The sequence below is a fragment of the Equus asinus genome, chromosome 21 (assembly GCF_041296235.1).
Source record: "Equus asinus isolate D_3611 breed Donkey chromosome 21, EquAss-T2T_v2, whole genome shotgun sequence".
In the NCBI taxonomy this organism is placed as follows: domain Eukaryota; kingdom Metazoa; phylum Chordata; class Mammalia; order Perissodactyla; family Equidae; genus Equus; species Equus asinus.
This window is the reverse complement of record NC_091810.1, coordinates 80050677-80076877: the sequence shown is the minus strand read 5'-3', so window position 1 is coordinate 80076877 and position 26201 is coordinate 80050677. Positions and strand designations below refer to the sequence as shown.

Here is a 26201-nt window from a genome sequence, read left to right as displayed (position 1 = left end):
TGATTCTTCTGTGTATTTAGTTTAAGACCTCTCTTTTATGCTGTTGGATTCTTTAAAAGTTGTGTAATTCTAGGGCCGGCCCCATGGCCTAGTGGTTCAGTTTGGTGTGCTCTGCTTCAGCGGCCTGGGTTCAGTTCCTGGCCGTGGACCTGTACCACTCATTGACGGTCATGCTGTGGCGGCAACCCACACACAAAATGGAGGAAGATTGGCATGGATATTAAAACTGTCCATATTGTAAATGAAGGTGTAGATTGAATAGTTTTGTTAACTGGAGTGTTTCCTTAGGCCACGTGAGAATTTCTGTTCACCTGGCAGGGAAAGCCAGTGCCCTGGTGACTGAGTTACCTGGGACACTGTTTCATTTCCCTGGCCCAGATGTCTTCTCTAGGGCCTTTCTTATCAGAATTCCCATTGTAGAAAAGTGCACTTGTGTGCTAACCTTGGTGATGCATGTAGGGATTCTCTCTCCAACTGCAGATGAGGGGACACTAACCCAGCTGTTCCAGCGTCTTTTAATTAGTTTTCTGACTGATCACCTAAAATCTCTTCCACCAGCCTTTCTTTACTTAGATCTAGGCATTGTTCTAGGGGTACTTTTGATAAAACTCATGATTTGCAAGCAGGGAGTGAGGTCTTCCCTTCTACCTGTGCAGATTGTAGATTCTCCAGCTGCCACTGTGTCACCATCTGCTCTGTATCATCCAAAAACTCATCTTCTGAGTGGCTGGTAGCAACCCTTTGGGCTTTAGGGCATTGAAATGGATTTATTTTCATTTTGTGTTTCTTCTGACATTTCAGTAGGATTTGGAGAAGAAGGAAAATGTGTCTTTGTAATTGATCTTTTCCCTGCTATTACCTAGATCAGGACAGTCCAACCCAACCTTTTATCTCCAGAAGGGCTTTCAAGCATATGTGCTCAGAAAAAAACCACCTGGCTCACTTCTTCCTAAAGCACATAAGGTATGGTGTACAAGTGCAATGATGAATTCTTTGTTGACAAAGAAATGCATTTTATGCACACAAAAATAATTGCTTTTAAAAGTCATGTCATAATTATTAAATAATAGAAAATGCATTTTATTTCTTAGATAAAAATTTCACTTGAATTTTATCCCCCCTTTTTGTTTTTAAAAAGAATTTGAGATTGAAATCCAAAACTATCTTTGGGCTATTAATCTTGAACACCATCAAGTCCTTTTGTGGATTTGATTCCTTCTTGTACAGTTGGCTAGAAATAGTTATCCAGTGAATATTTTCAGTGCTACTCATTTATAGATGTTTTGTATTTTGGTTATATATTTAAATTGTCTTTTTGTTTTTGATTTTTTCTTGAGGAAGATCAGCCCTGAGCTAACATCTGCTGCCAATCCTCTTCTTTTTGCTGAGGAAGACTGGCCCTGAGCTAACATCTGTGCCCATCTTCCTCCACTTTATATGTGGGATGCCTGCCACAGCACGGCTTGACAAGCAGTGCCATGTCTGCACCCGGGATCTGAAGCGGCGAACCCCAGGCCACCAAAGCAGAACGTGCAAACTTAATCGCTGCGCCACTGGGCCAGCCCCTAGATTATGTTTTAAAAAGCACATTATTATAGCTTATAACAATATCTACTCACTGAATTATTTTAATATATTTGCTATAAAAATCCTCTGATCTTTTGGTGATAAAAAGAAATATTTGAACAACCATTTTATAATATTCTCTAAATATTAGACCTAGTGAGAATTATAAAGACTTTTGTTAAAAATTGAGTCTGTTGGGGCTGTCTTCCTCAGCAAAAAGAGGATTGGCAGCAGTTAGCTCAGGGCTAGTCTTCCTCAAAAAGAAAAAAAAATTGAGTCTATTTTCAGAAAACAGATATTCTGTGGGTTTTTAGAGAAGAGAATAGGAGAGGACAGAAATTAAAGTCCTGGAGAACATTAAAGGGACTATGCATATTTAGGGTTCTATTATAATTATATATAACAGATGCTTCCCAGGCCCAGATGAGAAAGGGCATTGAGGGGTGGGCTTAATATCATAGTAATGGAAAAGGCAGATTCTGACTTTCTTGGCCCCATATCATATTCCCAGAAGCATGAAGTAACTTGAATGCCTAAGATCAAAAAAGTTGGGTAACTTGTATTAAGCCTCAGTGTGGCACTGCTGAAGGAGAATCCCTAGAGATTTATGCCCCCACAGACAGCTCTGTTTGTCTCTCTTCTTTATAACAGCCTACCGGAAGACATCAGAACATAGCATAATGCTCTCAGCCCAAGGATCTGGAGTACTTTATTTCCATTCCCTTCATTTTTCCCAAGTCTACACTGAAAAAAGCAGTGTTCCCATACTGCCATCCACTTTATGATTCCTTAACCCTTTTGTCCCTACTGCCACCCCACCCCCATCTCCCAGCACCAGAGTGGTTTATAAACACTTCTTTCTATAGCCATTGGTGGCTTCTCTCACCTTCGTCATGGGTTTAGTCACTTCCCTGCTCTAGTTATTGCAGCAGCAGCTGCTTTGTCCCTGCTGTCAAAGTGAGCTTCATTGTTTCTTCTCCTTGAAGTGATCAGTCACCACTACCTGAGTCTGGGGCAAGGGGACGTTGCATGCAGATGAGTTGGCATCACAGATCTGCTGTGAGCTGTGTCATCGGGTCCTGAGTGATAAGTCCATACATCTGTCCTTTTTGAGAAGGCCCTTCTCACTTTCTTATTTGGGCTCCTGCTTCAGTACCAGCTTGCTTCTCATTGCCTCCTTTCCCAATAGTTATCTTGAGCTCCACAGCAGCCCCAGATACCAGGAAGGATCCCTGTACCCCTGCCTTGCAAACAAGTACCTCCACTGATGTCCAGAAGGACCAGGTGCTTTTCTCTTCTACCGCACCCACTGGCCTCCCCCAGCATCCTGGAGCTAACTGTGCCCAGAACATTAAAGACTTGCCTGTGCATCCTTGGTAGCCATGAGAGAGAAAGAGAGATGGAGAGAGAGGAAGAGTGAGCCAGTGAGCAGAGAACCGCTGAGAACAAAGAAATGTTTTTATGATAATATCTGTGAAATATTGTGGTCAGGAACTGTTCCCATTGTATTACCAGAGCCAGGATTAAGCCCCACACATGTGCCTATCATTTTAGCCTAATTAAATTACCCTTTTTAGTGCTGGCCTAATTTATAATTATAATAATTACACTAAGACTACCTTTAAGGAAATTGTTATTGTTTGGATTATTTGTTGATACTTGTTAAAATTGATTTCTAGCCTTAATTTAGCTCACAAATAGTTATTAAATTTCTGTGTTTCTGATTTTTAATAATCCATCATCTTATTTAGATTGATAGAGAATTTAAAGTCCAGAAAGCTTTGTTTTCAGTTGGATTCCCTGTTCCTAAGCCTTTATTGTACTGCAACGATGCTTCTGTCATTGGAACAGAATTTTACATAATGGAACATGTGCAGGTAAATTAACACGTAATCTTACTTTGTTGTTGCTTTTATTTTTAATTATGAAATTAGATGTTAATAAACTATAGTTTGTTAGTCGACATTTTAGGTAATTAGTTTTCTTTAAAAGGGCTTAAACTTTCATTTTAATTTGAGCACACGCAAATGTGGAAGGGATGAAATAGACTAGGAACAAATTTAATAATTAGGGCATATTGACTTATTCTTAAATTTTCCTCTAGGTGTCAGTAAAGAGCTATATGTCATGGCAATGGCAATAACCAAACTGCTCAGATGGTAGGGGAGAAAAACTACTCCAAATAGAAAATCAATTCATTAAGAACAATCAATTCAAATCCTTTAAAATTTTTTTTAACGTAACTTGAGAGTAGTTTTTGTCCTTTAAGTTCATTTTGGCATATCCTTGTATTTTCCCTTGAGTGTATATACTCATGTTAAACATCACAAATGAATGTTTTTCTAACATATTCTACAAAAGATTGGTTTTGGTTGCAAAACTGTTACCCTAATATTTTTTGTAGGCACTAGGGGATGACGACATGGCAAATAATTGGTATGAAAAGATTTATTTTGTTTTAAATTTTCTGTTGTAATTCTTTCCATTACAAAGGGTCGAATCTTTCGTGATTTCTCAATTCCTGGAGTTAGCCCAGCAGAACGCTCAGCCATATATGTGGCCATGGTAGAAACCTTGGCTCGGTTACATTCCTTGAATATACAGTCCTTGCAGCTGGAAGGATATGGCAGAGGTGCTGGGTACTGCAAAAGACAGGTAATACTTCCACTTAAAGAGCTCCTTGGCTCAAGTTCTTGGAAATAATATACATTATTAGTCAAAATAAAGACTTATTATTTTATACTTTTCTGAAACTTGACTGTGACTTTTAATATCAGCCTTCAGATTGACTTGTTTTAAGCATAAAATAATTTTATATTTTTAGATCAGGTTTTGTTCAGCAAAATTTTCTGTAACTGGCAGCATGTTCATGAATGCAAATTTAAAGCTGTTTCAGCCCCTTCACTTAATTTACCAATATATTTTCTGTACAGTTTTACCTTTTTATGTTAGGTTAATGCTATTTATTAAGCATGACCATGCATTTAATACATGCTGGGTACTGTGTTAAACATCAAGAAAATAGAAATAAATTCTTTCCCTAAAGGAACTTATGGTCATTTTTCGAGAGACCTATATATGAATCTCATTCACATGAAACTTGAAAATGGTATAAAACACTATGTAATGTAGTAGTAAATTGTTGAGTGCTCATCAGGAGAGTTGTTCCATTCAGAGGGGAGATGTCAATATGCCCTTGCTTAGGTGGGAAAATCTTCCTGGGAGAGATATGTCTTGCACTGTGTATTTAAGGAAGGATAAACCATCTAGAGTGAAAGGGAAGAGAATTTGAGCATTTCAAGTCAGAGGAGCAGCAAGACCAGATATGTGTAGGGCAGTTTCCCTTTGTACGTATGTCTGTTTGAGGGGCCTGAGGGGAGAGAAAAGGGAACTAATGTTTAGAGAGTACTCACTATATGTCAGGTCCCGTGCTAGGTGAGTTGTGGACCTACTGTTTTTTAATCTTTGTGACAACTCTAAGACATAGGTATGATTACTCCCATTTTGCAGATGAGGAAACTGAGGCTTACAGGTACCAAGTAATCACAAATAAGTGACTTAGACATAATTTAAACCCAGGTCTGTATGATTTGAAAGCTCACACAGTTTACTGCACGAAATTGAACAGAGATACCTTGGGGGGTGGGGAGAGAGACATAAGCAGATAAATAATATGGTCTCAGTTGATGGAGGACTTTGAGAATAGGTCGATTTGTTTGCCTTCAATTCTAAGACCAATAAAAAGTCTTTACAACTCTCATGCCTGTAATGTATTTAGAAGATTCTATGGATAATAAGAAAGGGTATTAAAATGAAAAGTAAAAATCTCCTGTCTTCTCTAGCCCCTATTTTCCCTTTTTCAGGAGTTACTTGTTTTTTGTGACCCTTCCAGAAATTTTCTATGTCTATTTATTTGTGTATATGTGTGTATGTGTTTGTGCACGTTCTTTTTTTTCTTTCACAATAGTTGCCAAATAAAGACTAGAACCCACATCTCTTGATTCCTAGGCCGGTATTTTTTTTCCCTAGTAAATATCTAGGTAAGTAAAATGGAACTAGATGGAAGAGAGACTGAAATGTTTAAGTTTATATGCTGATACGAGTATTACTTACAGGCAATTGTCTTGAGCATTTAGGAATAAAATAAATTTTATATAATTGAATTATGTCTTAATTTTAGAATTGCTGGATCTTACATTCCACTTTCAGCTCTATCATTTTTCTTATTTACGTATCTTTAGGTATCAACCTGGACCGAGCAATATCAAGCTGCAGCTCATCAGGACATCCCTGCCATGAACCAGCTGTCTGACTGGCTGATGAAAAATTTGCCAGATAATGACAACGAAGAAAATTTGATTCATGGCGATTTCAAACTAGATAACATAGTTTTCCACCCTAAAGAGGTACTGTCAGCCATGTTTACAGTAAACTGAATAGGTCTGATTTGGGACACAAGTACTAAGTAGATGTTCCCCACAGAGCGCTGAAGGAGCCCAACCGATCCCCACTCTTCCCCTACAGTCTGGACTGTCCTCACCACTCGAAGCTTTTAGAAACGAGTCCTGCAGATTTTCTGGCACAGGTAGCTGCCTACGTTTGAGGCTGGGTCTCATCCTGATCTCTGATTCACTGCTTAAAAAGGATTTGGGAATTTACATGCATGTTGCTGTTTTCTTCAAAGAAGTTTTTCATCTACTATAAATATCTAGGTATCGGTGTTCCTGCCCTTTCTTCTGGTTCATTTTCATTTCTTTGTCCTATCTCCTAAAGAATTTTTAACTTGATAATTATAAGCTCAGAAAGGACAGAATTCCAAAAGCCTCTTTTGAGGCTTTGAAAGAATTGAATGAGATTAATGTAACCTTGCTCTGTGTAAATGTAAACAGTGTAATCTTTATAAAAAGTTCAAACAAATCAAAACTATGATCCTCCTCCACTGAGCACAGACAGTGAGGCCCGGGAGGAGTCTGGGGGGAATGAGGAAATGACTTCAGTTCTCCTCTAATGACATGTATGCTGTTGGGCAAGACACTTAGTATTCCGACATTATTGTGAAATATTGACAGTTTCCTGAATCCTACTTCTTAGCGGAAGACTTCTTGGGTTCATTAGTTTTCTCGGAATACTAAGATGTTTTAGAGCAGGAGGAGTTGCTGTAAGTTCGTGTGCTAGGCTTCTGGCTTTCATGTTCTTTTCCTATAGGAAAGGACAGGAGGAAAATATCACTATGAATTTCATTGCTGTTCTAGTTCAGAGTAGCACTATATCAATTGAAAGCTGAAATAGAATATAAAGACGTATGAGTACATTCACCAGCAAGAAAATTTTTCATATAAAAGTCAATTTGGATATAAAATTATGTACATATAATTACATATGTGTGTGTAATTTTGTTAATGGCACTGATGAATTCTGAATTCTAACTTTGTTAAATATAGAGTAGGAAAATTAAAGAATGCTAATTTATAACCTGGAAATATTGTAAAAGTTTATGCCTTAAAACATAGCAGGATCTGGCCTATATTTGATCTATATAATTTAATTCATTAATATTTTAGGAGCCTATCTTTGAATAAGTCAGAGCCCTCTTTGTGATCTGTAACAACAGTACTTTTCTATTCGTTACTCAAGGAAGGAAGGAAACATTCAGACCCAGATCTCCTGAATTATGTGTTGTCTACCACGATGTTTAAATGTTAGAATTACTCATAATATGCTGAAAGTAATGGCAAACCATAGTAAGTAACAAACAGTAATTCCTTTTTTAGATTTAATCTCATTTTAGAACATCATTTCTTACAGGATTAAAGTTGCCAAACAGGTATCATCTTCCTTTAGACAAGCAGAATATGCAATAGTTGGGGAGAGACTTTTTTTTAAAAAGAAACAACTGGCAGAGGCATAGCTTTAAGCTATTTCGCTGCAGCACTAACTTGTTACATATGTCATTATCTTTTACTGTTGTAGGGCTATATGGTAGCTAGTAAAATTTCTTCTAGTTTATACCCAGTAATCCCATAATTATTAGTTAAATCTAATTTAATCAATTTCTGCCTCCTATAAATATTGTAGCTAATTTTTTATGGAAGTAACATGTGGTTGGCAGAGTGTAAGTCAACTAGATTTATTCATTACCAACAATGTGCTCTGAAACATGGAGTTGGAAAGGAAATACGGTTGTTAATGAGCTCAAAATACAGATGGAGAGAAAAGATACTCAGGTAACAGCAGACAACAATATATACCCAGGTGCTAAAGTATATCATACGAAGTGAACTGTAAGAGCAGTCAAGGAGGGAAAGGTACCCACCGTGGACCGGCAGTAAGAGCTACGAAACTTCAAAATTTAATTTTAGTCAATAGTTTATCTTTTCCACTTCATTTTTAAAATTTCATAAGTAAATAGGAAATTAGACTATGTTTCTTTTTTCATGAAGGCACTCCACAAATTGGGAAATCAGTCCCTGGATTATAGCAAATTGAATATGTGTATTATGTGCTCACCTGTATGTATTCCTAGGATATAATTGAAAGCTTTTTATTTTTCCTTTGAGGGTAAGGATTACATCTTTAATTTTTTCTTACCTTTGCATCTAGAATCTGGATAGCAGATGCTCATTAAATGAGGACCTATTAGACTAGGAGCTCCTTTAAAGCAGTGACTGTTCTTACTCAATCTATGTTGAAAGACTTGATTTAGGTAATCACTATGTAACTATTTTATCTCATATATTTATACTTAATTTTTATTCTCTAGCAGTGTGACTTTGAAGAAAATTATTTAACCCCTCGCTGTGCCTCAGGTTTTATTTTAACTTTTTATTTTGAAATAATTATGGACTCAAAAGAAGTTGTAAAAATAGTACAGAGGGGTCCTGTGCACCCATCATCCAGATTCCCCAAATGGATCTCACACCATTATAATCTATTATCAAAGCCAGGAAACTGACATTGTGTGCCGTTTAAATTGGGGGGGGGATACCACAATTTCAGGGTTTCTGGGGAGCCAAAATGAAGTAATTGATAGGGAGCTACTAACTGGTACCTGGACAGCTATGGTCAACTTCAATTCTCTTCTTTTCCCCCGCTGTTTTTCTATTCTACTTTTCTAAGACTGCCTATCAAGTGCCATTCTTCAGAAAAATATTAAGGTAAAAGTAAATCTTTCATAATATGTACTAAAACTTAAACAGTGGTTGTAGAGGATGGAATCATAGGAGATTTATAAGTTGTGCATTTCTGTAATGTTTGAGGTTTTGTTTTTTTCCCCAAACAACAGCATATTTTATTTTTGTCATCAGAAAACACAACAACTAAGAAATAAAACAAAAACAGTTTTAAATGGTAAACCTTCCAGGAATGTGTGTGGTAAGCCAGTAAAGGTTTACTAAAGGGTCTGACAGGCCCTAGTTATTTACCAGTTACTCATATGTAAAGTATTTGAAGCGTGTTTGAGCGAGTATTTCCATGGTGCAACATCCTCACTGTGATGTTTAAAAGGAATCCAGTTTTCCTGGAAAATATTGTTAATTTTCTAAATATAAATCTTACTCATCTGGCAGAGAAGTGTTTAAGATTTTGGAGTTTAATGTGCCTCTTGCCATTTCAACTTGAAAGAACTACATTCAATTAGAAACCGATAAACCCATAGATAGTTCCTCTATATTCATTAATTAGTAGTCAGGTGTATTTCAGATAACAAATATATGCACACTAGTTCTTCTGAAGTTACCTACCTTGCAGTTTTTTACATATTATGAAGAAAAAAATGATTTGATATGGAAAACAAAACTTGTATTTTTATGGTTTTTTCTTTTTAATTTCCCCCATTGTCTCTAAAATGTCGATTTACTTATAAAAGCATAATTATAAAATTTAATTTTATTGCTAGAAAACACATAAGGATTGGATTTTCTTCAACCCTTTTGCTTTACAGATAGTTTTTAAATACTCTTTAGTACATGCCCTTTGGTAGTAAAGCTGGGTTTTGAACTCTGGCCTATAGAGTCCCGATGCTGTATAATTCCTTCTACACTGGGCTGCTTCTCATCTCCCCTGGAACCAGTCAACTTCAGTGATCTAGAAATGAAGCCCCTTGTCTGTGGCCACACCTTCTTTACCTTCTCCTTCTCTTAGTTCTTTCACATACCTCCCCTGAGACGCTGCAAATTCGATTGCTCTTACTTTAGAACCTGTGAGCCCTTTATGACTTCATCTGACTTCTTATCCTGCCTGGCCCATTGGCATGATTAATCATTTCAAAACCTACCTTTATTGTCAATTGAATGAATAATGTTTTTGACTGTGGACGTATGAAAGATACATGAGTTATAAAGTTTCCTGACCCTAGATCACTTATTCCAGAATCTGCTCACCTCTTGACTTAACACAGTCTCCAGCCCTGATCATTTGTATTTTGGTCATCACATTTTTGCTGCAGAATAAAGTCATGAAGTCAGGTTAACATAAATAAATATGTATTTATGGTGCATAATTTCATCTAGCCTATAACTTAATCTCTTTGTAAAATCAGTGACTTTTTTTTTAATGGTTTTTTCAAATCTTTTCCATCCTTCTCAAACTCTCAAGTTGCTTTTCTCATTTAGACTCCCACTCTCAGCATATGGTCTTGCCTTCTACTTGACTCATTTTTGTCCTTTTAGTCACTTTCTGGCACAGGCTCCTTTCTGGGGATTACACGGCCCTTGAAATTCTCTTGATGCTTTTGAAGACATTTCAGCCCTCGACACAGTATCTCCTTCAAGCAGATTGATGGGTGGCATTTTTCTTAAGTCTTATTGCCGAGAAAAATTGTCACTCTTGAGCAGCTGCTTTGTTTTTAATCTACATACGCTATAAACGTTGTGACTGATTATGCTTCACACTTCATTTTGTCCATAGAAAACTCAGAGCAAATTTTACTGTCCAGACTAACAACTACGTATGACCTATGACATTCAATTTTAGGTAATAACCTTACTCCTAGTTTCTTCTTTTTATTAAGATATATATTGTTAACTTCTTTTTTTTTTAGATTGGCACCTGAGCTAACATCTGTTGCCGGTCTTTTTTTTTCTTTCTTTCTTCTTTTTCTCCCCAAAGCCCCCAGTACATAGTTGTATGTTTTAGTTGTAGGTCCTGCTGGTTGTGCTATTGTTGACTTCTTCCCTGCCTTCTTCATCTACTGTTTGTCCTGTTGGATTGTATGTGTTTGTTTTGAAAAGGTAATATATACGTTAATAAAATTCAGTAGTGCAAAAAGCATACAAAGAAAAATAAAACTCAATGTAGAAGATAATCGACAAAATGAAAGCTTTCGGCTGTGCTGAGGTTTCAGGAAAACTGTCAGAAATTATTTTATGAATAAGTTCTTTAGCAGCAAGATGAACTAGTAGGCAGTCATTTCAACCACTAACAGTTATGCTGAGCTTTTTAAAACTCTACACAAAGAGGCATAGACAGGATTCTAATAAATTATCACTAATTAATTTTTGCTAATTGATACAATTTGATGAACCATCAACTTTTCTCATGGGCCATTGTTTTATAACTTTGTGTAGTTACCTAAAAAATGTTTCGGATATCTTGAGAAACTTAACTCTAGAGAAGATTCCCAATTTTCATTGAAAAAAAGTAAATGTTTATAGCATAACTGTCTCATCGTCTTTTCTTTGAATGTTAAGAACATAGAAACAAATAGAATGGTATAGAGAAAATTGCACATGATTCCTTTTTTTAGCTTAACAAATCTAACTAGTATATCAATTTATAATACAATAGAACCACAATAATAAAAGGTCTTACAAAGTGGATAAACGGTCTTATAAAGTCAAAATCATAAAGTGATCAATTTTTCCCATAGTCATGATAGCAAATTTTTGATTGCCTGCTATACTTACTCATTGAATGACTACATATTGGCCACCTACTATGTGCCAGGTGCTTTGCTAGGAACTGGTAAACAAAACACACATGCTACCTGCCCTCATTTCCACTTCACACTAACACTATGCAAGAGGTATATATTATGGCTGAGAAAATTGAGGATCAGAGAGGTTAACCAGCTTGTCCAAAGTTACACAGCCAGTAAATGATGGAGCTAGGATTTGAATATAGGTCTGTCTGATCCCAAAGTCCACGTTTTTCCACAAAGCTACAGTAATGTGTGTGAGTGTGCCAGAGGAACAAGGAAGTGCAAGCACACACAAAGTTACAGAGAGGCATGACACCCAGTAACTTGCAGTGCCCAAATGAGTTCTGCTATTTTATCTGTCTTGGATAGTCTTGTCTAGATTATTGCTGTAGCCTCCTCACTGGTCCCCCTACAGTCTATTCAGAACATAACAGCCAGAGTGACTCTTAAAACAAATCCTATCGTGTCACTCCTCCATACAGAACCCTCCACTGGAGGTTCCCTCCCTATACCCCATCCCTTCTGCCTCAGTCTGTTGAAGTAACCAAGCCATTGCTATCAGCTTGGTGTATGTCCTTTCAACTTTGAGTATTCATTTATAACCTTTTTATTTAAACAAAAAATAGGATCATATTATACATATTATTCTGCAAATAGCTTTTTCTCTTTATAGTTACAATTAAATGTCCCGTACAGAAAGATACATATTCCCTTTTTTTCTTGAGGAAGATTAGCCCTGAGCTAACTCCTGCCAATCCTCCCCTTTTTGCTGAGGAAGACTGGCCCTGAGCTAACTTCCATGCCCATCTTCCTCTACTTTATACGTGGGATGCCTACCACAGCATGGCTTTTGCCAAGAGTTGCCATGTCCGCACCCAGGATCCGAACCAGCGAGCCCCAGGCCGCCAAGAAGTGGAACGTTCGAACTTAACTGCTGCGCCCCCACATATTCCTTTTATACATATTGTTACCAGGTAGAATGAGGAAAGCTTTCTGTTTTGTTGTTTCCAAATTACATGACTTTTATCATGTTGCTATGTAATAGTGGACTTTGTTTTCATAAAACAAATAGCATCTTCTATAACAATTATACTTTTACCTGTAGCATGAAATAACTTAATTGAAAAATTGCTATTGCCAGAAGGGCATAATATTTTTATGTAATAAGATTCACCACCAGAGCAAACTCTTAATTATATATGGCATAGCATAGATTCTTAACTTACAAGTAATTCTTAGAATTTCTTATTCACCACAGTTACTACAAGTTGAGAAGTTTCAACTGCTTTTGCCTGCTCATTAGTAGAGATATTAGGCTGTGTAAAGTAAAATGCAGGAGAAATGATGGCCAGTAATGGAACCAGAGGACTTGGCTCTTCACAGTTAAGGCTAATTAGGTATTTGATAAATGAGATGTGCCACTGTGGGTAAACACTGCAAACTACAGTCTCAGATTTGCTTTTGGTAGAATGTATTATATTTCATTTATTTTCTTATTTTAGTTGTTTTGGATATAATATGTTAAAACCTTTTTATTTTTAATTGCAGTCTCGAGTTATAGCTGTACTGGATTGGGAGCTTTCAACCATTGGTCATCCTTTGACAGACTTAGCTTATCTCACCATGTTCTGCTTTTGGCCGAGGAGAGTTCCACTGATAAATCAAATTTCTAATTTGCAAGAAAACAAAGGTAGGAAAACCTAATGTTGCCTAAATTGCTACTAATATAAAATTATTATTCTTCATAATTAAAAAGTAGGATTATATTGTAATTTTAGGTGAATAGCTTTCATTTCTTTCTTGAAATGTTTCCAAATCATTTTAGTTGTTATTCATTTTTCTAAATGTAGCATTCCACTTTTAGTAATTTGTGACAAAATGAAATCCTTTGGGTATGATATTCTTTTGGAAACGAACGTTTAGAGCATGTTTTGTTCTGTGGATTAGTGATTATTATAGTCAGTTTTATATACATATTGCAATATTATGACATTTTGAAATATTCACCATGACATTTTTATTAAAGTTTATAGTATGTTCTGTTTTTATAGGGATTCCATCAATGGAAGAACTAATTTCAATATATTGCCACTGTAGGGGAATTAATTCTATTCTTCCTAACTGGAATTTCTTTCTTGCCCTTTCACATTTTAAAATGGCTGGAATAGCACAGGTAAGTAATTGTTTTTAACATGTGTTTCACCATTATTTGTTACTGTAATATTAACAATAATTTTTGGTCTTCAGGGGTTTTATATTTTTTATCCTTAGATCATTTTGCTTTTCACAATGACAAATACCAGACATGAATAAAATATAAATCCAGAATTTACACAATAGGAACTTGGCAAGGGAAAAAGTTGAATAGCAAAATATGTTATCACTTTTGATATAATAAACTTAAAAGATGGAGGAAGGGAGAGAGAAATTCATAATGACAAAGAGAAAAGCATGTGAGAATTGGTTATTTCCTGACTATCTAATGTAAGAAACAGCTAAAATCTTTTGATGATGTCTGCTTCAGACTGTAAAACCACTTATTAACCAGGGCTGATGATGAAGAAAGAATTATCTTTTTATTTCCCAAAGCCTAGCATATAGTACCTAGCATATAGTAGCCTCTTAATATATGTTTTTGAGTGAATAGGTGAGTAAAATTTTCCATTCTCTATTATTGTCATATTTATGTGATTAACTTTGAGAGTAAATTGAGCATAAATTCAGATTTATTTAATTAGAGTTTAAACAAATGCACTCTTCATTATACTAATCCAGTTTACAGGTACTTTGAATCTCAGACTTTTATTTAAGAAGTTGAAATGCTTCATTAGTGGCAAGAAGCTGGGCTTGGAGAACAGGTGAATAAGAGATTTCAGAAACAAAAAAGAATGAGAGAAGAAGGATTAAGGAAAATTATGGTTATTTTTCCCTGTCCTCAGAGTTCATGCTATCCACGAAAAACTGAAACGTCTTCCAGGAAACAGCTGTGTTCCGTCTCCTCCTGTAGTTTAGAATCATGTTACTTATCATGTTGATTGGATGGGTTTCTCAAAATAAGGTTTATGGTATGCCACTATATCTGTCAGTTTCCACAAATCAGATACCAAATAGGCTTTGAATTGAAAATTTAAATTTTCATTTCAAATAAAAGTTTGACGTGTTATGATTGAAATTCATATGTTTGTCATAAACTGTATAGTAGTAGCGTTAGAGATAATCATAAAGATTCCATTCTAACTAGAAGTATGAAATTGGAAATGATGGAAAGTCTGTTACAGGGCTTTATTATATAAAGAAAGAAATGAATGAAATTCAGTTGATTATGTTTTGGTGGGGAGGCAAGGGAGAGGAGAGTGTAGTATGTTGGAAACACAGAACATGGAGAATTAATAAAGAAAAACTGATTAGCATTCAACACTGTTCAAAGGAGACAGTTTCACTCAAACTAGGGGTCCAAAATATTGAGATAAAATATTCTTAGAGGTCATCTCCTTGCCTTCTCTTTGGTTTTAAGTTGTTTGTTTTGTTTTGCTTTCTTTAGATTTTCTCCCACCGTGAAGGGAGAGTAGTGAGCTTTAGAGGTGATATCACTTGCCAGTATGGTATCTTTGGTGACTACTGAGCTCAATTTCAAATTTGGTTTGATTCCCGGTTACAATTCTCTTAGGAGGAGAGTGTGTTAACCAGATGGCACAAGCATAACTCTTTAATTTGGGGGTTATAATTGTCCCAGCATGGAAATTAATAGAATTGATAGTCTGATTTACATCTTGGCACCTTGTGAGTTCAGTGACTCCCAGAGCTGGGAAACTGGAAAGACTGGATAGCTGAAGAACAGTTTTCAATGAATTTTAATTGTTCCATGTTAATTTACTTATAGGGAGTATATAGGAGATACCTTCTGGGAAATAATGCATCTGAGGATAGCTTTCTGTTTGCCAGTATTGTGCAACCTCTGGCAAAAACTGGATTACAACTCTCAAAAAGGTAAACAAAATGGACTCCTTGGCTAACTCAATTGAAGCCTTTGTTAGGTATGTGAAGGTTATAAACTTTAGGGGAATAGGGATTGTTTTTATTGCTTACACCAGGACTGCAGCTGCCAATTGCAGTAGTCTTTTTTTGGTAAATCTCTTGTATGCCTGAAAATAAAGTGACTTTAAATATAAAGAAAATATCCACATTCGTGATTAAAAGTTTTTTTTGCCAACTTGAGTGTATAAACTTTTAAGGATATAAATAAAACTCAAATGTTTCCTTCTAATATTTCAGTTACTTACATATAGCTGTTTAAAATTAGGTATTATATAAGATTATTTATTAAATTGAGAAATATTGCTCTCTCCCACCATCACATTTCATGAAATTTTATTCAGACATTTCATGAGCATCTTTGAAATCCATGTCTCCATCAGTGGAGCAGTTTTTGAAGCATCTAATGTACTTTGCCAATCACGTTCCCATCTAAGTGGTATGGTATATAGCTGAATGTGTGGATGATGCTGTCCTTGGAAATTCTGTGCAAGCCCCAACACCCAAGGCATAACATTAGGACAGTTGTGTTTTACAATTCATCTCATAGATGGGTATTTGTGATCTCCACAACACAGCAACCGACTATATTGCTCTTCGTAGTGATCTTTAAAGGTCTTGTTTATGATGACATCCAGCTGTTATATTTGTGAGGCATATACCAAGAGTAATTATTAAATTTATGTTCAATTTCTTTGCTTCCCTTTTTAGAGATTCTGACAGGTGACTTCAATAAAGATTCAAAACTACCATTGACTGAGGTCATGCCAGGCTTATATTTTCCTCAAATAGTGCTTTAAGCATTAAAGTTTAATGTTCAACATAAAGTGATTTTGCATTCCCCCCATAGTATAAAAGCCTTAAAAAAATAAAAAATGGGGGCCGGCCCGGTGGTGCAGTGGTTAAGTGCGTATGTTCTGCTTCAGTTGCTCGGATCCCAGGCGGACATGGCACTGCTTGGCACACCATGCTGTGGTAGGTGTCCCACATATAAAGTAGAGGAAGATGGGTATGGATGTTAGCTCAGGGCAAGTCTTCCTCAGCAAAAAGAGGAGGATTGGCAGCAGTTAGCTCAGGGCTAATCTTCCTCAAAAAAAAAATTAAAAATAAGGCAACTCCTTCTGAGGGATATTTTTGGGGAGCTGGGGAAGGCTTCAGATTATATTCAGAAATATATAATAATGATTTTGGACACCTTTGTAACTTTCTTTTTTGTAAAGAACTTTCAGTACTCCACTACCACAGACTGATGCTGCAGGACAGTTGTTTGGACAGACAAGGACAGGCCAGGAAGTTCTTACTAGGGTGAAGCATTTCATGAAACAACACATTCTTCCAGCTGAAAAAGTAAGTATTATATAATCAAACAGACTGTATTTGTGCTCAGGGACCACTGATGAATTACTTCTGTTTTCTCTGCTCCTAGGAGAACCATGGTATCATATCTTTGAAGTCAGTCCTTACCTGGAGGCCCATCCTCACCTTAGCACTGAGCTACTGCAGAACTTGATTCTGAAAAGTTCCAAGGTTCTAAAATATGGCCAAGGGAATGCTACAGATAAATCTGTGGAATGAAAATTAAGTCAAATGGAATTAACTGTTTGTAAGGTTGAGATCCTAATTATATTCGAGTAAAACACTGCTTTCGGGGCCTTTTTTAAGGCAGTGACTTTCAGCTTTTGTGTATGTATGTGTGGACCCCTTTGAAAATTAAGAGAACTGTAGACTAAACAAGATGGACATATGCAGAAAATTTTGCATATCATTTCAAGCTGTTCACAGATACAACCACCTCTCTCCCTACAAGCTACTATTTTAGGGTCAAGTTTCGGTAAGCTTACTGTGGGTAGAGAAGTAACCTGGTACCTTGCTTCATTCAGTTAACAAATAATTATCGGGTATCTAATAATGGGCTAGGCACCTGGAAGCCAATGAAAGTAAAAGAAAGAACAAGACAGACAGAGCTTATGCTCCTACAGAGCTTACACTTCAGCACTAGAGACGTTAATAAGAAATGACAAATGCAGTAAAGAAAAGACAAAAGCTCTCCTGAAAATATATAAGGCACATGGGGCGGGATGTGAGTGTGGGTAGAACACTGGTGTAGAAATTGTAAGCGTTTGATTCTAGTCCATTCCTGCCACAAGTTTGGGGGTCTTGGGCAAATAACTTTCTCTCTCAGAGCCTCAGTTTCTTCATCTACAATGGGAATAGGTATGACTAGATAGACAATAAATCCCCGTTTAATTCTTCCGTGATTCTGAGAGGTCTAGAGCTAGACTGCAGAATCAAATAGGAAACTTAAAAAGACCAACTTCTTTCAACAAAAATGTTCAAAGTTGATATGTGTTTATAGGTGGTTGGTATTGTTGCTGGAATTATGTGAATAATTATATTTTTAGGAAAGATCTGACATGAAATGAACTTTGCTCACAGAGTAGGGTATAGTATTTTTAAAGAAATTGCTACTCAAATATGAGGAAGTGCTTTCTAAAACAATCACCTCTTATATGCGTTCAGTGATTAGGGTGTCACTTTGGAGACTTTCTGCTCTAGTTAGTATATATACAATTTTGAGTTTTAAAATTCTGAACTTTTGGGTATTAAAGAGAAAATGCAACACTTTTGGTTCAAGATGGCAGACTGAATTCAGCGTTTACCTCCCTTCCGTCAAATAAAATCCCACTGAATTAACAACAAAGAATTTTTTTTAATGGAATAAATTGGTAAAAGCACAGAAACAGGAGGGGGACATGTCAGAGGACTAAAGGTTTTCATAAGAGAATGGAAATCGGGTTTGGAAAGCAGAATGGATCATACCAAAGAATAAACCTTAACAGAGGAAGCCACATCCCAAAAGAATTTTGAAATAAGAGAAGGTTGGAGAACAGGTGTTAAGCATTTTTTTCTACAATGTAGTCCCCTGTGATTGACTGGTATGGGGAGCAAGAGTAAGAAGGGGAAAAGAAATCAAGATGTTTGATGGAAGAATTAACCTGTAGGTGGGTGCTTGGGTAGGTGTCTAACACTCCTGGGTAGCAGCGCTGTTTGCCCCAGACGGAAGGCTTCAAGAGTCTGTGAAAAAGCAAATGATCTGTTTCAAAGAAGCCAGGGCTTCAACATAAGGGTTAATGCTCTAGAGTCGCGTCCTCCGTTTTTTGGCTTTTTTTTTCCTGGTGAGAAGTTTGGTGTAGACCCCAGCTTGCCTGTCAGCCTGCCTGCTTCCTACCTGTTCACCCTAAAATGAAGCCTATCTTTTGACATGCTAGTGCTTGCAACCAGCCCATTATTCAAAGAATAGGCCAGAATTGGCAGAGGAAACCAAGTGGCCTTGCTCTTTCATTCATAAATGTGAATGGCAATCAAGGAAAACATGCAGCAGGGAAGAGAAGTCTAACAGGATCCGAACCCTGGGCTGCCGAAGCAGAGCGTGTGGACTCAACCACTCGGCCATGGGGCCGGCCCCTACCAACATTTTAATAGTACTTATATTTAGCGAGTAAGACTTGTGATGACTTTTTCTTCATACTTTTACATATTTTTTGAATTTTCTATAATTGGAAAAAATAAGCTTTATTTAAACTATTCTAATGACCTTTTGAGACTCCTTGGATATCATACGGTGAGAACATGAGAACTCGTTATCTAGGAAAATGTTAAAAGACCATTCTTCCTGTTTAGAATGGATAAGGAGAACGAGCCCTAATGGCCTAGTGGTTAAAGTTCAGTGCGCTCCACTTCAGCGGCCCAGGTTTGGTTCCCAAGTGCAGACCTACAATGGCCCTGCTGTGGCAGCTCACATAGAAGAACTAGAAGAACTTACAACCAGAATATACAACTAGGTACTGGGGCTTTAGGGAGGAAAAAAAGAGAGAGAGAAAGATTGGCAACAGATGTTACTTCAGGGTGAATCTTTCACAGCAAAAAACCTCACCTTCTATATATTAAAGTTAGAAAAGAAAGAAAGAAGATGGATGAGTCCTAAAAATAGCATGTAAAACAGGAACTAGCAACATGACATATTATCGAGAACACACTTTTAGCATGATAACATTAGTCATATTTTCCTACTGAATCTAATGATGTGCTAGGGAAGAACTGTTGCTGCTTTCTTTCTAACTTTCAAATAAACTTAAGTTTAAAGTGAAAAACATATTATGTTGCAAAATTATTTGTAGGCTCAGATTTAAGATTCTGAACCAACATACTCCAAAGCGATATCTCAATCAGTGAATGAGGAAGTTAGATGTTAACTTTTGGGAGAACTGATCAGGCACCAAGCATACTTTCTGCTTTCTTCTTTCACCAATAAATTCTTTCATACTTTAAGAACTAAAGAAAGCTTCTTTGTAATGAGGTATTTTATTTCTTATTCCTACCATACCACAAATAGATTTTGCAAATCTCTAAATATATAGATGTTAGAACAGGAAGTATTAATTAATACACATTTTTAAATAATTATATAAACACTGGCATAATTTAATTTCTCAGAACTGTAGTGTCATAGAGAGGTAGTCAGAGATGAGGAATTTGTAAATGTATATTACATAATATATTTCTTATCTAACATAATAGCATTGACTATTTCCATGGAATAAACAACCCTAAACAGGAAATCTTCCAATTTAACCGACTTCCTGACAGAAATAACAAGTGCTATTCATCCTGGCGCCTTTGAAAGAGCCATCCTTTGTCTTCTTGAAGTTTTCACTAAATATAGCAGTACTCCAGCCTAGCCATACTCAATAAAAATAACATTTTAGTATATTACTTATATTACAATAAATTGGTGGAACAATTTTAGAAAAGAATTTTGTAATATGAAGATTTGACAATGTTCATAGCCTTTAATCCACTAATTCTACTAGCCTAAGTGTAGAAAAAAAAAATAGGTACAGAGATACTATAATAGCAAAATATTGGAGAATGCTATTATAGTCCAATATTTTAGTTCATCTTGATTCTTTTACTTTCACAAATTAAAGATTATTGTTATTCTTTTGTGTAGCTAGTTTTTAATTTAGATTTACCCATGTATTTATCACTTTATTTACTATTCCTTCTTGCAACTCAGTTGTTTCTTCTAGGATCAAGTTACTTTAATGAGAACCTGCTAGTAAACTTTTCTTTCATCTTTCTTTTTTCCTTTCCCTTTTTTCTGCTTGGGAGAGGAAAGTAATGATTCATATTCATAGTCTCTCTCTGTTTTGTTCTTTCTAATGCCTTTATTTTGCCCTGATTCTTGAAAGATAATTTTATTGGATATAGAATTCTAGATTGACAGTTATTTTCTCTCAGCAATTGAAGATATTATCCTATTATTTCTGGCTTCATTTGTTGCCCTGGGAAGTCAGCTCTCAATCTTAATTATTTAATTATCGGTAATCTATCTTTTTCCCCACCTCTTTCTCCTTTTAAGAGCTTTTTTCCCCTCTCTGATGTTCTGCAGTTTGACTGTGCTCTGGTGTCATTGTGCTTTCTGATTTTGAGGATTGGTGTCTTTTTTCCATTTTGAAAATTTCTTAGATATAATTTTTTCCAATATTCCCTCTCTCCTTATTCTCTTTCTCTAGGGCTCCAGTTAGACTTATATGAGAACTTTTCTCTGTATCCATCATATCCCTTAATCACATATATTTTCCTCCTGTTGAATTTGTGTGCTTCCTTCAAGAAAGAAGTAATTTCTTCAGATCTTTCTTCCAACTTATTTTTTCTTCAGCTGTATCTAATTTACTTTTCAACTATCCATAGAGCAGTGGTTCACAAAATTTAGTATGTGTCAGAATTGCCTGGAGAGCTAGTAAAGAATAAAGAAGCCCTGGGCTCATTGAAGTAGGATAGGGACTGGGCCCTTGTAAAAATATTTACCAAGTTCCCCAAGTGATTCCAATACCCACCAAATTTTGAGAACCATTGCAATTGAGTTTTTAAGTTTAATTACTGTGGTTTTTCTTTTCCTCAAGTTTCATTCATTTCTTTTTAAAACTTGTCTGGCCAATTTTGATAATTCTTTGTCATACTTTTAATTCTTTCCTTTATTCTTGAAATCTATTGGACACAAATATGTCCAGGGATCAGCCTGCATCCCCCAGACAAACTTGGCTCCAGTGTTCACTCACATCTGAAGAGTCAAGCTTTTTTATTCCCAGCTTCTGAGGAATTTCCTTATTTTCCTTCCAGCACAGCTATGCATTACTAAATGTAGTTTTAAAATTATTTTTAATATTTTACTGACAGTTTTGGTTGTACTACCCTGGATGAGGTTTCTGTGACCATCTAGTGTGCCATATTGCTGAAAGTGAAACAGTCAAATCTTGGTATAAGATTTTGGAAGTCTATTGTCTAATATCGAGGTAGCGTAATTTTATGAGCAGCAAACCTCTAGAATTTTTTATACTTCTCTGTCTGGTTTTAGAAAGAAATATTACTGATTTAATAGCAGCTGAAAAAGCTTCTTCACCTAAATATGTTTACTTTGGATATTAGCAGTTTATGGCATTATTTATTTTGTATTAATTTTAGCTAATGAACTTTTTTCTTTTTATTACTTTAAGGAGGTAATTGAATTCTTTGTTCAAAATAAAAATTCAGTGGACGAGTGGAAGAAGCCTTTAGTGATTGATAAACTCAAGGTAAGAAAAATAAGAAAACCTTTAACATTGGAAAATTTATAGGCAGGTGTTTTTTGAGACCTTAGTTTGTTGCTGTTGTTATATTTGTAGAGGTTAATTATATCAATAATAACCCTTTAAAAATAAAGTTAAAAATAGAATCTGTAATATACAAATTAGGTTACATAGTGTTTTGTATATGGTGTAGTGATGAAGACAGCCTCTTATGGCTGTTCAAAGAAAAAAATACGATCAACACTACTCACTGCCATCTGTCACTTTGAGACTGAAGTCAAGCCAGGGCATTTGTCCCTCATGGGCTTAATCCAAATTCTGTGTTTTCAAATCCTAACAGCCACACATGTTAGAAATTGAAATGCACAAAATAATATATTTGGCATAATTATACTCAAATGTGGGGGATTTTGTAATAGCTCTGATTCAATAAGAAGTACTCAAGTAAGCAAATTTAGTTTTTCAGCCAAATTAAGAAGCTTGGAGGAAAAGTCATTTCTCTAACAGTTACGAAACTGTTGATTTATAATGAATTAATAACTACTTGGTTTTGCACACTGTAGGATACAATGAAATAAATAACTTAATAAGTGTTTTTAAATTTCAAAAAGTGTAAATACCAGTATCTTTTAAAAATAAACTATTTTAGGTCATGGTAAATTATAATCACTGTGGCATATTCATCACTTTGACAGGAAATGGCCAAAGCAGAAGGCCTCTGGAACTTGTTTTTGCCAGCTGTAAGCGGTCTCAGCCAGGTGGACTATGCCTTGATTGCTGAAGAAACAGGAAAATGCTTTTTTGCTCCAGATGTGTTTAACTGCCAAGCACCAGGTTACTACATTATTTAGAAACAGAACTTTCTTAGATATTTTGAGCAGTTTAAAATTTCTCTATGTTATGACAAGGAAGTTTTTCTACATAGTGTCATTGATTTATAAATTTGTCTGTAATTTTACTTTTTTTTACTTTGATTTAAATATAAAACAGTGGGTCTAAAGTTGTCATTGTATTATTCTTTGTTAAGCATCATTACATTAAGAGTATTAGTGAATAGAACTTGGCACCAGAGGGATTGGCAATACAAGGATCCCAGTTTCCTAGTTGGGTATTGGATACTTCCGTGGTTAGTTAAGATGGATAGAGAATTCCAAACCTTTTGGTTAGCCTCACTGTCTCTCCATTTACTCACCAATTACTTATTGATTACCTACTATGTGCCAAGCACTGTTTTAGGACCTTGGAATTTATCAAGAAATAAAATATGCAAAGATTCATTCTAATGGAGGGAGACAAAAGTAAACAATAAATATAATAAATAAGTAAATTATGTAGTAAGTTTAAAGATGCAAAGTGCTTTGGGAAAAAAAACCCCAGCAGGGTAGAGGAGCTCTGGAATGCTGAGGGGCAGGGAATGTGGATTACAATTTAGAATGGAATGTTGGGAACAGGCCTTCTGAGAAAATGACATTCGATAAAGACGTAAAGAAGGTGAGAGCGTTACCCATGCTGATGTCTGGGGTAAGAGTCTTCCTAGCAGAGGGGAGAGAAAATACGAAGGCCCTAAGGCAAGAATGTGATTGGGGTATTCCAGAAATAGCCGAGGAGGCCAGTGTGGCTGGGAGAATAGTAGGAGAAGATATCAGAGAGGAAAGGGCCTTACATGTTGGGCCTTGTAGGGCAGGTAAGGGCTTCTACCTTCAGTGAAATGGGAAGCCATTGGGAATTTGAGCAGAGGAGTAACTAGATGCAACTTCAGTTTTAAAAGGATCACTTTGGCTGCTGTGTTGAGAATTAACAAAAGGAGGAAAGCAGGGAGTCTGCTGGAATAATCTTGGTGAGAGACGATGGTGACTTTTTCTAGGGTAGTAGCAGTAGAAAGAGTGAGAAGCAGAAAGATTCCAGATATATTATGAAGGCAGAGCCAAGATTTCCTGACTGGATATGGGGTATCACTAGGGGTGTCAAGGATGCCTCAAAGGACTTTGGCATGAAAAATTGGAAGGATAAGGGAAGGAGGTCAACTATTCTTTAAAAAGATAATATGGAAAGGGTAAACCTGGAATGTGGTCATAGGTCTCTTCAAGCCTGGATTTGCAGAACCACCTGAGGAAACTTAATAAAAATCCAAATCATAGGCTCCCTCCCTGGAGATTCTGATTCAGTATGTCGATGAAAAAAATCCATAACCAATCTATAAATGAAAATTTGGGAGAGTTTATTCTGAGCTGAAATCTGAGGACCATGGCCCGGGGCCTTTCTTCCCAAAGGAAGAAAGTGCACCGAAGAAGTAGGGTGCACAGAGTGGTTATATACCCCCAAACAGGATGTTTCACAAATGATTGAAATGTCCCTTTTACAATAGTTGGGAGACTGCTCTGTTGGCACAGTGATTGATGGAAACAGCAGGTAGGTCTGCTGTCTCGGTGAACACAGCAGGGTGGCAGGTCTGCTGTCTTGAGCTGGGTGGTCACAGGTGAGCTGGGTGGTCAAAGGTGAGCACAGCAATCAGTTCCTAGCCTAAGGAAAGATGCTTATCCTTAAGGAAATGCCAATGTGGGGGGAAGTTGCACCTTTATCTTAAGGCTATTTTTTCTTACCATAGGAAATGTTTTAAAGCAGATATACAATGCATGCTCAACGGCCACAGTCAGGCCTGTTTGGAAAAAACTGTCAGGCCGAATTAGGTTTACACCAAATGGCTTCCTCATATACTCCAATATATCCTATTGCTTGCCATTTTCAATTTGTCAAGTAGGTCTAGGGTAGACCCTGGGAATGTCTTTTGTGCTTGTTTTTTTCCAAGTTACTCTCCTTATTCTGATGCTGCCAGTTAAGGGCTAGCATTTGATTTGTAGTCGAAGGATGGTGGTACAATATCCTCTAATGTCCCTGCGTGAGTTAGGCCTCGGCATTGCCTTTTGTGCTTATTGTATGGCCCTGGTGCTAAAGCTCTCCCAAAAAGAGTGAAGGAAGCAAGGAACTGCCAAAAAGAGGTATATTGGATGTCTGAGAGAAAACATAATCTGGTTGTGCAGCAAAGTGTTTCCACAATGGACTTTGACTCTCATTTCTTTGGAACTATTAATATAGATCATAAACCTCTGATGGTGGTTGAACTTGTTCTTGATGTAGTTTTCCCTCTTCAAAACACTGATGTATCAATTTACCACTCTGCTACATTTGAGCCCAACAATGAGGCTATTGTAAAAGTGAACTCTATTCCCTGTTTCTAAAGATTTCATTGTGTGAAGCTATTGCATCATGCTACATAGGTAGCATAATTTTGTGAAAAGAGAACTGCTAGTCTTTTAAAACTTTTTTTATTGGTACCTATAGTAAGAAATATATTTTATACTGTATTGTGACCCACTATGTAGCATATGTAGTTGTATGTTTGTGTTCATGGATGATGGATAGATGGATGGATGGAGAGGCAGAGAGAGACTTACATATTGCTGAAAAGAGGCTTCGTGAAACAATAGTTTCCCTTACTACATGCAGCGCGTTCAGGTATTTTCCAGAGTCCAATCTACTGTATTCAATTTTGATCTATTTCATTTTTTAGAGAATGCTAGCCATGTTCCATTAAATTGATTTCATGACATACTAATGGGTCATATGAAAAATAATGTTATAGAAGACATCCTTTGCAGACCCAGCTCTGCCACTATTTCTCCATTTGACCTATGAACTCACTTTTCACTAGATGGTCATGGACTTTTCTCTGGTATTAAAATTTCACGAGTCTATCAGTTGTACTATCTCAAAAAGATCACCAAACTGCTGAAATTTTAAAATTGGCCAGGGAAATACATTTTCATTGACCAAAGTATGATAAGCAACTCTCCTCAGCAAACAAGATGGGTAAAACTGTAAGTAAAAAACTAGGCATTTTCTCTTTGTAGAGGAGATATCTTCATGACGGCGTTGGGGCGTTGTGTTTGGAGCATTTTCAAGACAGATAAAGAAGGGAATGTCACTGATGCCTGCCAAACACTTAGGGAGGTTTCTTAAGTATAAAAGATGAATTTCTGCTCAAGCTAACCAAATTATTT

At 36.4% G+C, this 26201-nt stretch overlaps 1 protein-coding gene across 2 annotated transcripts in view; it reads left to right on the top strand.

Moving 5' to 3' along the window:
* Window positions 1-26201, top strand: part of ACAD11 (acyl-CoA dehydrogenase family member 11) — an 80862-nt gene that overhangs the window by 13551 nt on the left and 41110 nt on the right. Inside the window, exons 2-11 of one of the 2 annotated variants that reach the window (XM_014857999.3) lie at window positions 864-963; window positions 3318-3443; window positions 4060-4221; window positions 5808-5972; window positions 13031-13172; window positions 13534-13655; window positions 15363-15469; window positions 16735-16861; window positions 22072-22149; window positions 22839-22977. In XM_014857999.3, coding sequence (XP_014713485.3) covers window positions 864-963; window positions 3318-3443; window positions 4060-4221; window positions 5808-5972; window positions 13031-13172; window positions 13534-13655; window positions 15363-15469; window positions 16735-16861; window positions 22072-22149; window positions 22839-22977 — 1268 coding nt within the window. The remainder of the gene's footprint in view (window positions 1-863; window positions 964-3317; window positions 3444-4059; window positions 4222-5807; window positions 5973-13030; window positions 13173-13533; window positions 13656-15362; window positions 15470-16734; window positions 16862-22071; window positions 22150-22838; window positions 22978-26201) is intronic. The other variant, XM_070493191.1, reaches the window with a different exon arrangement.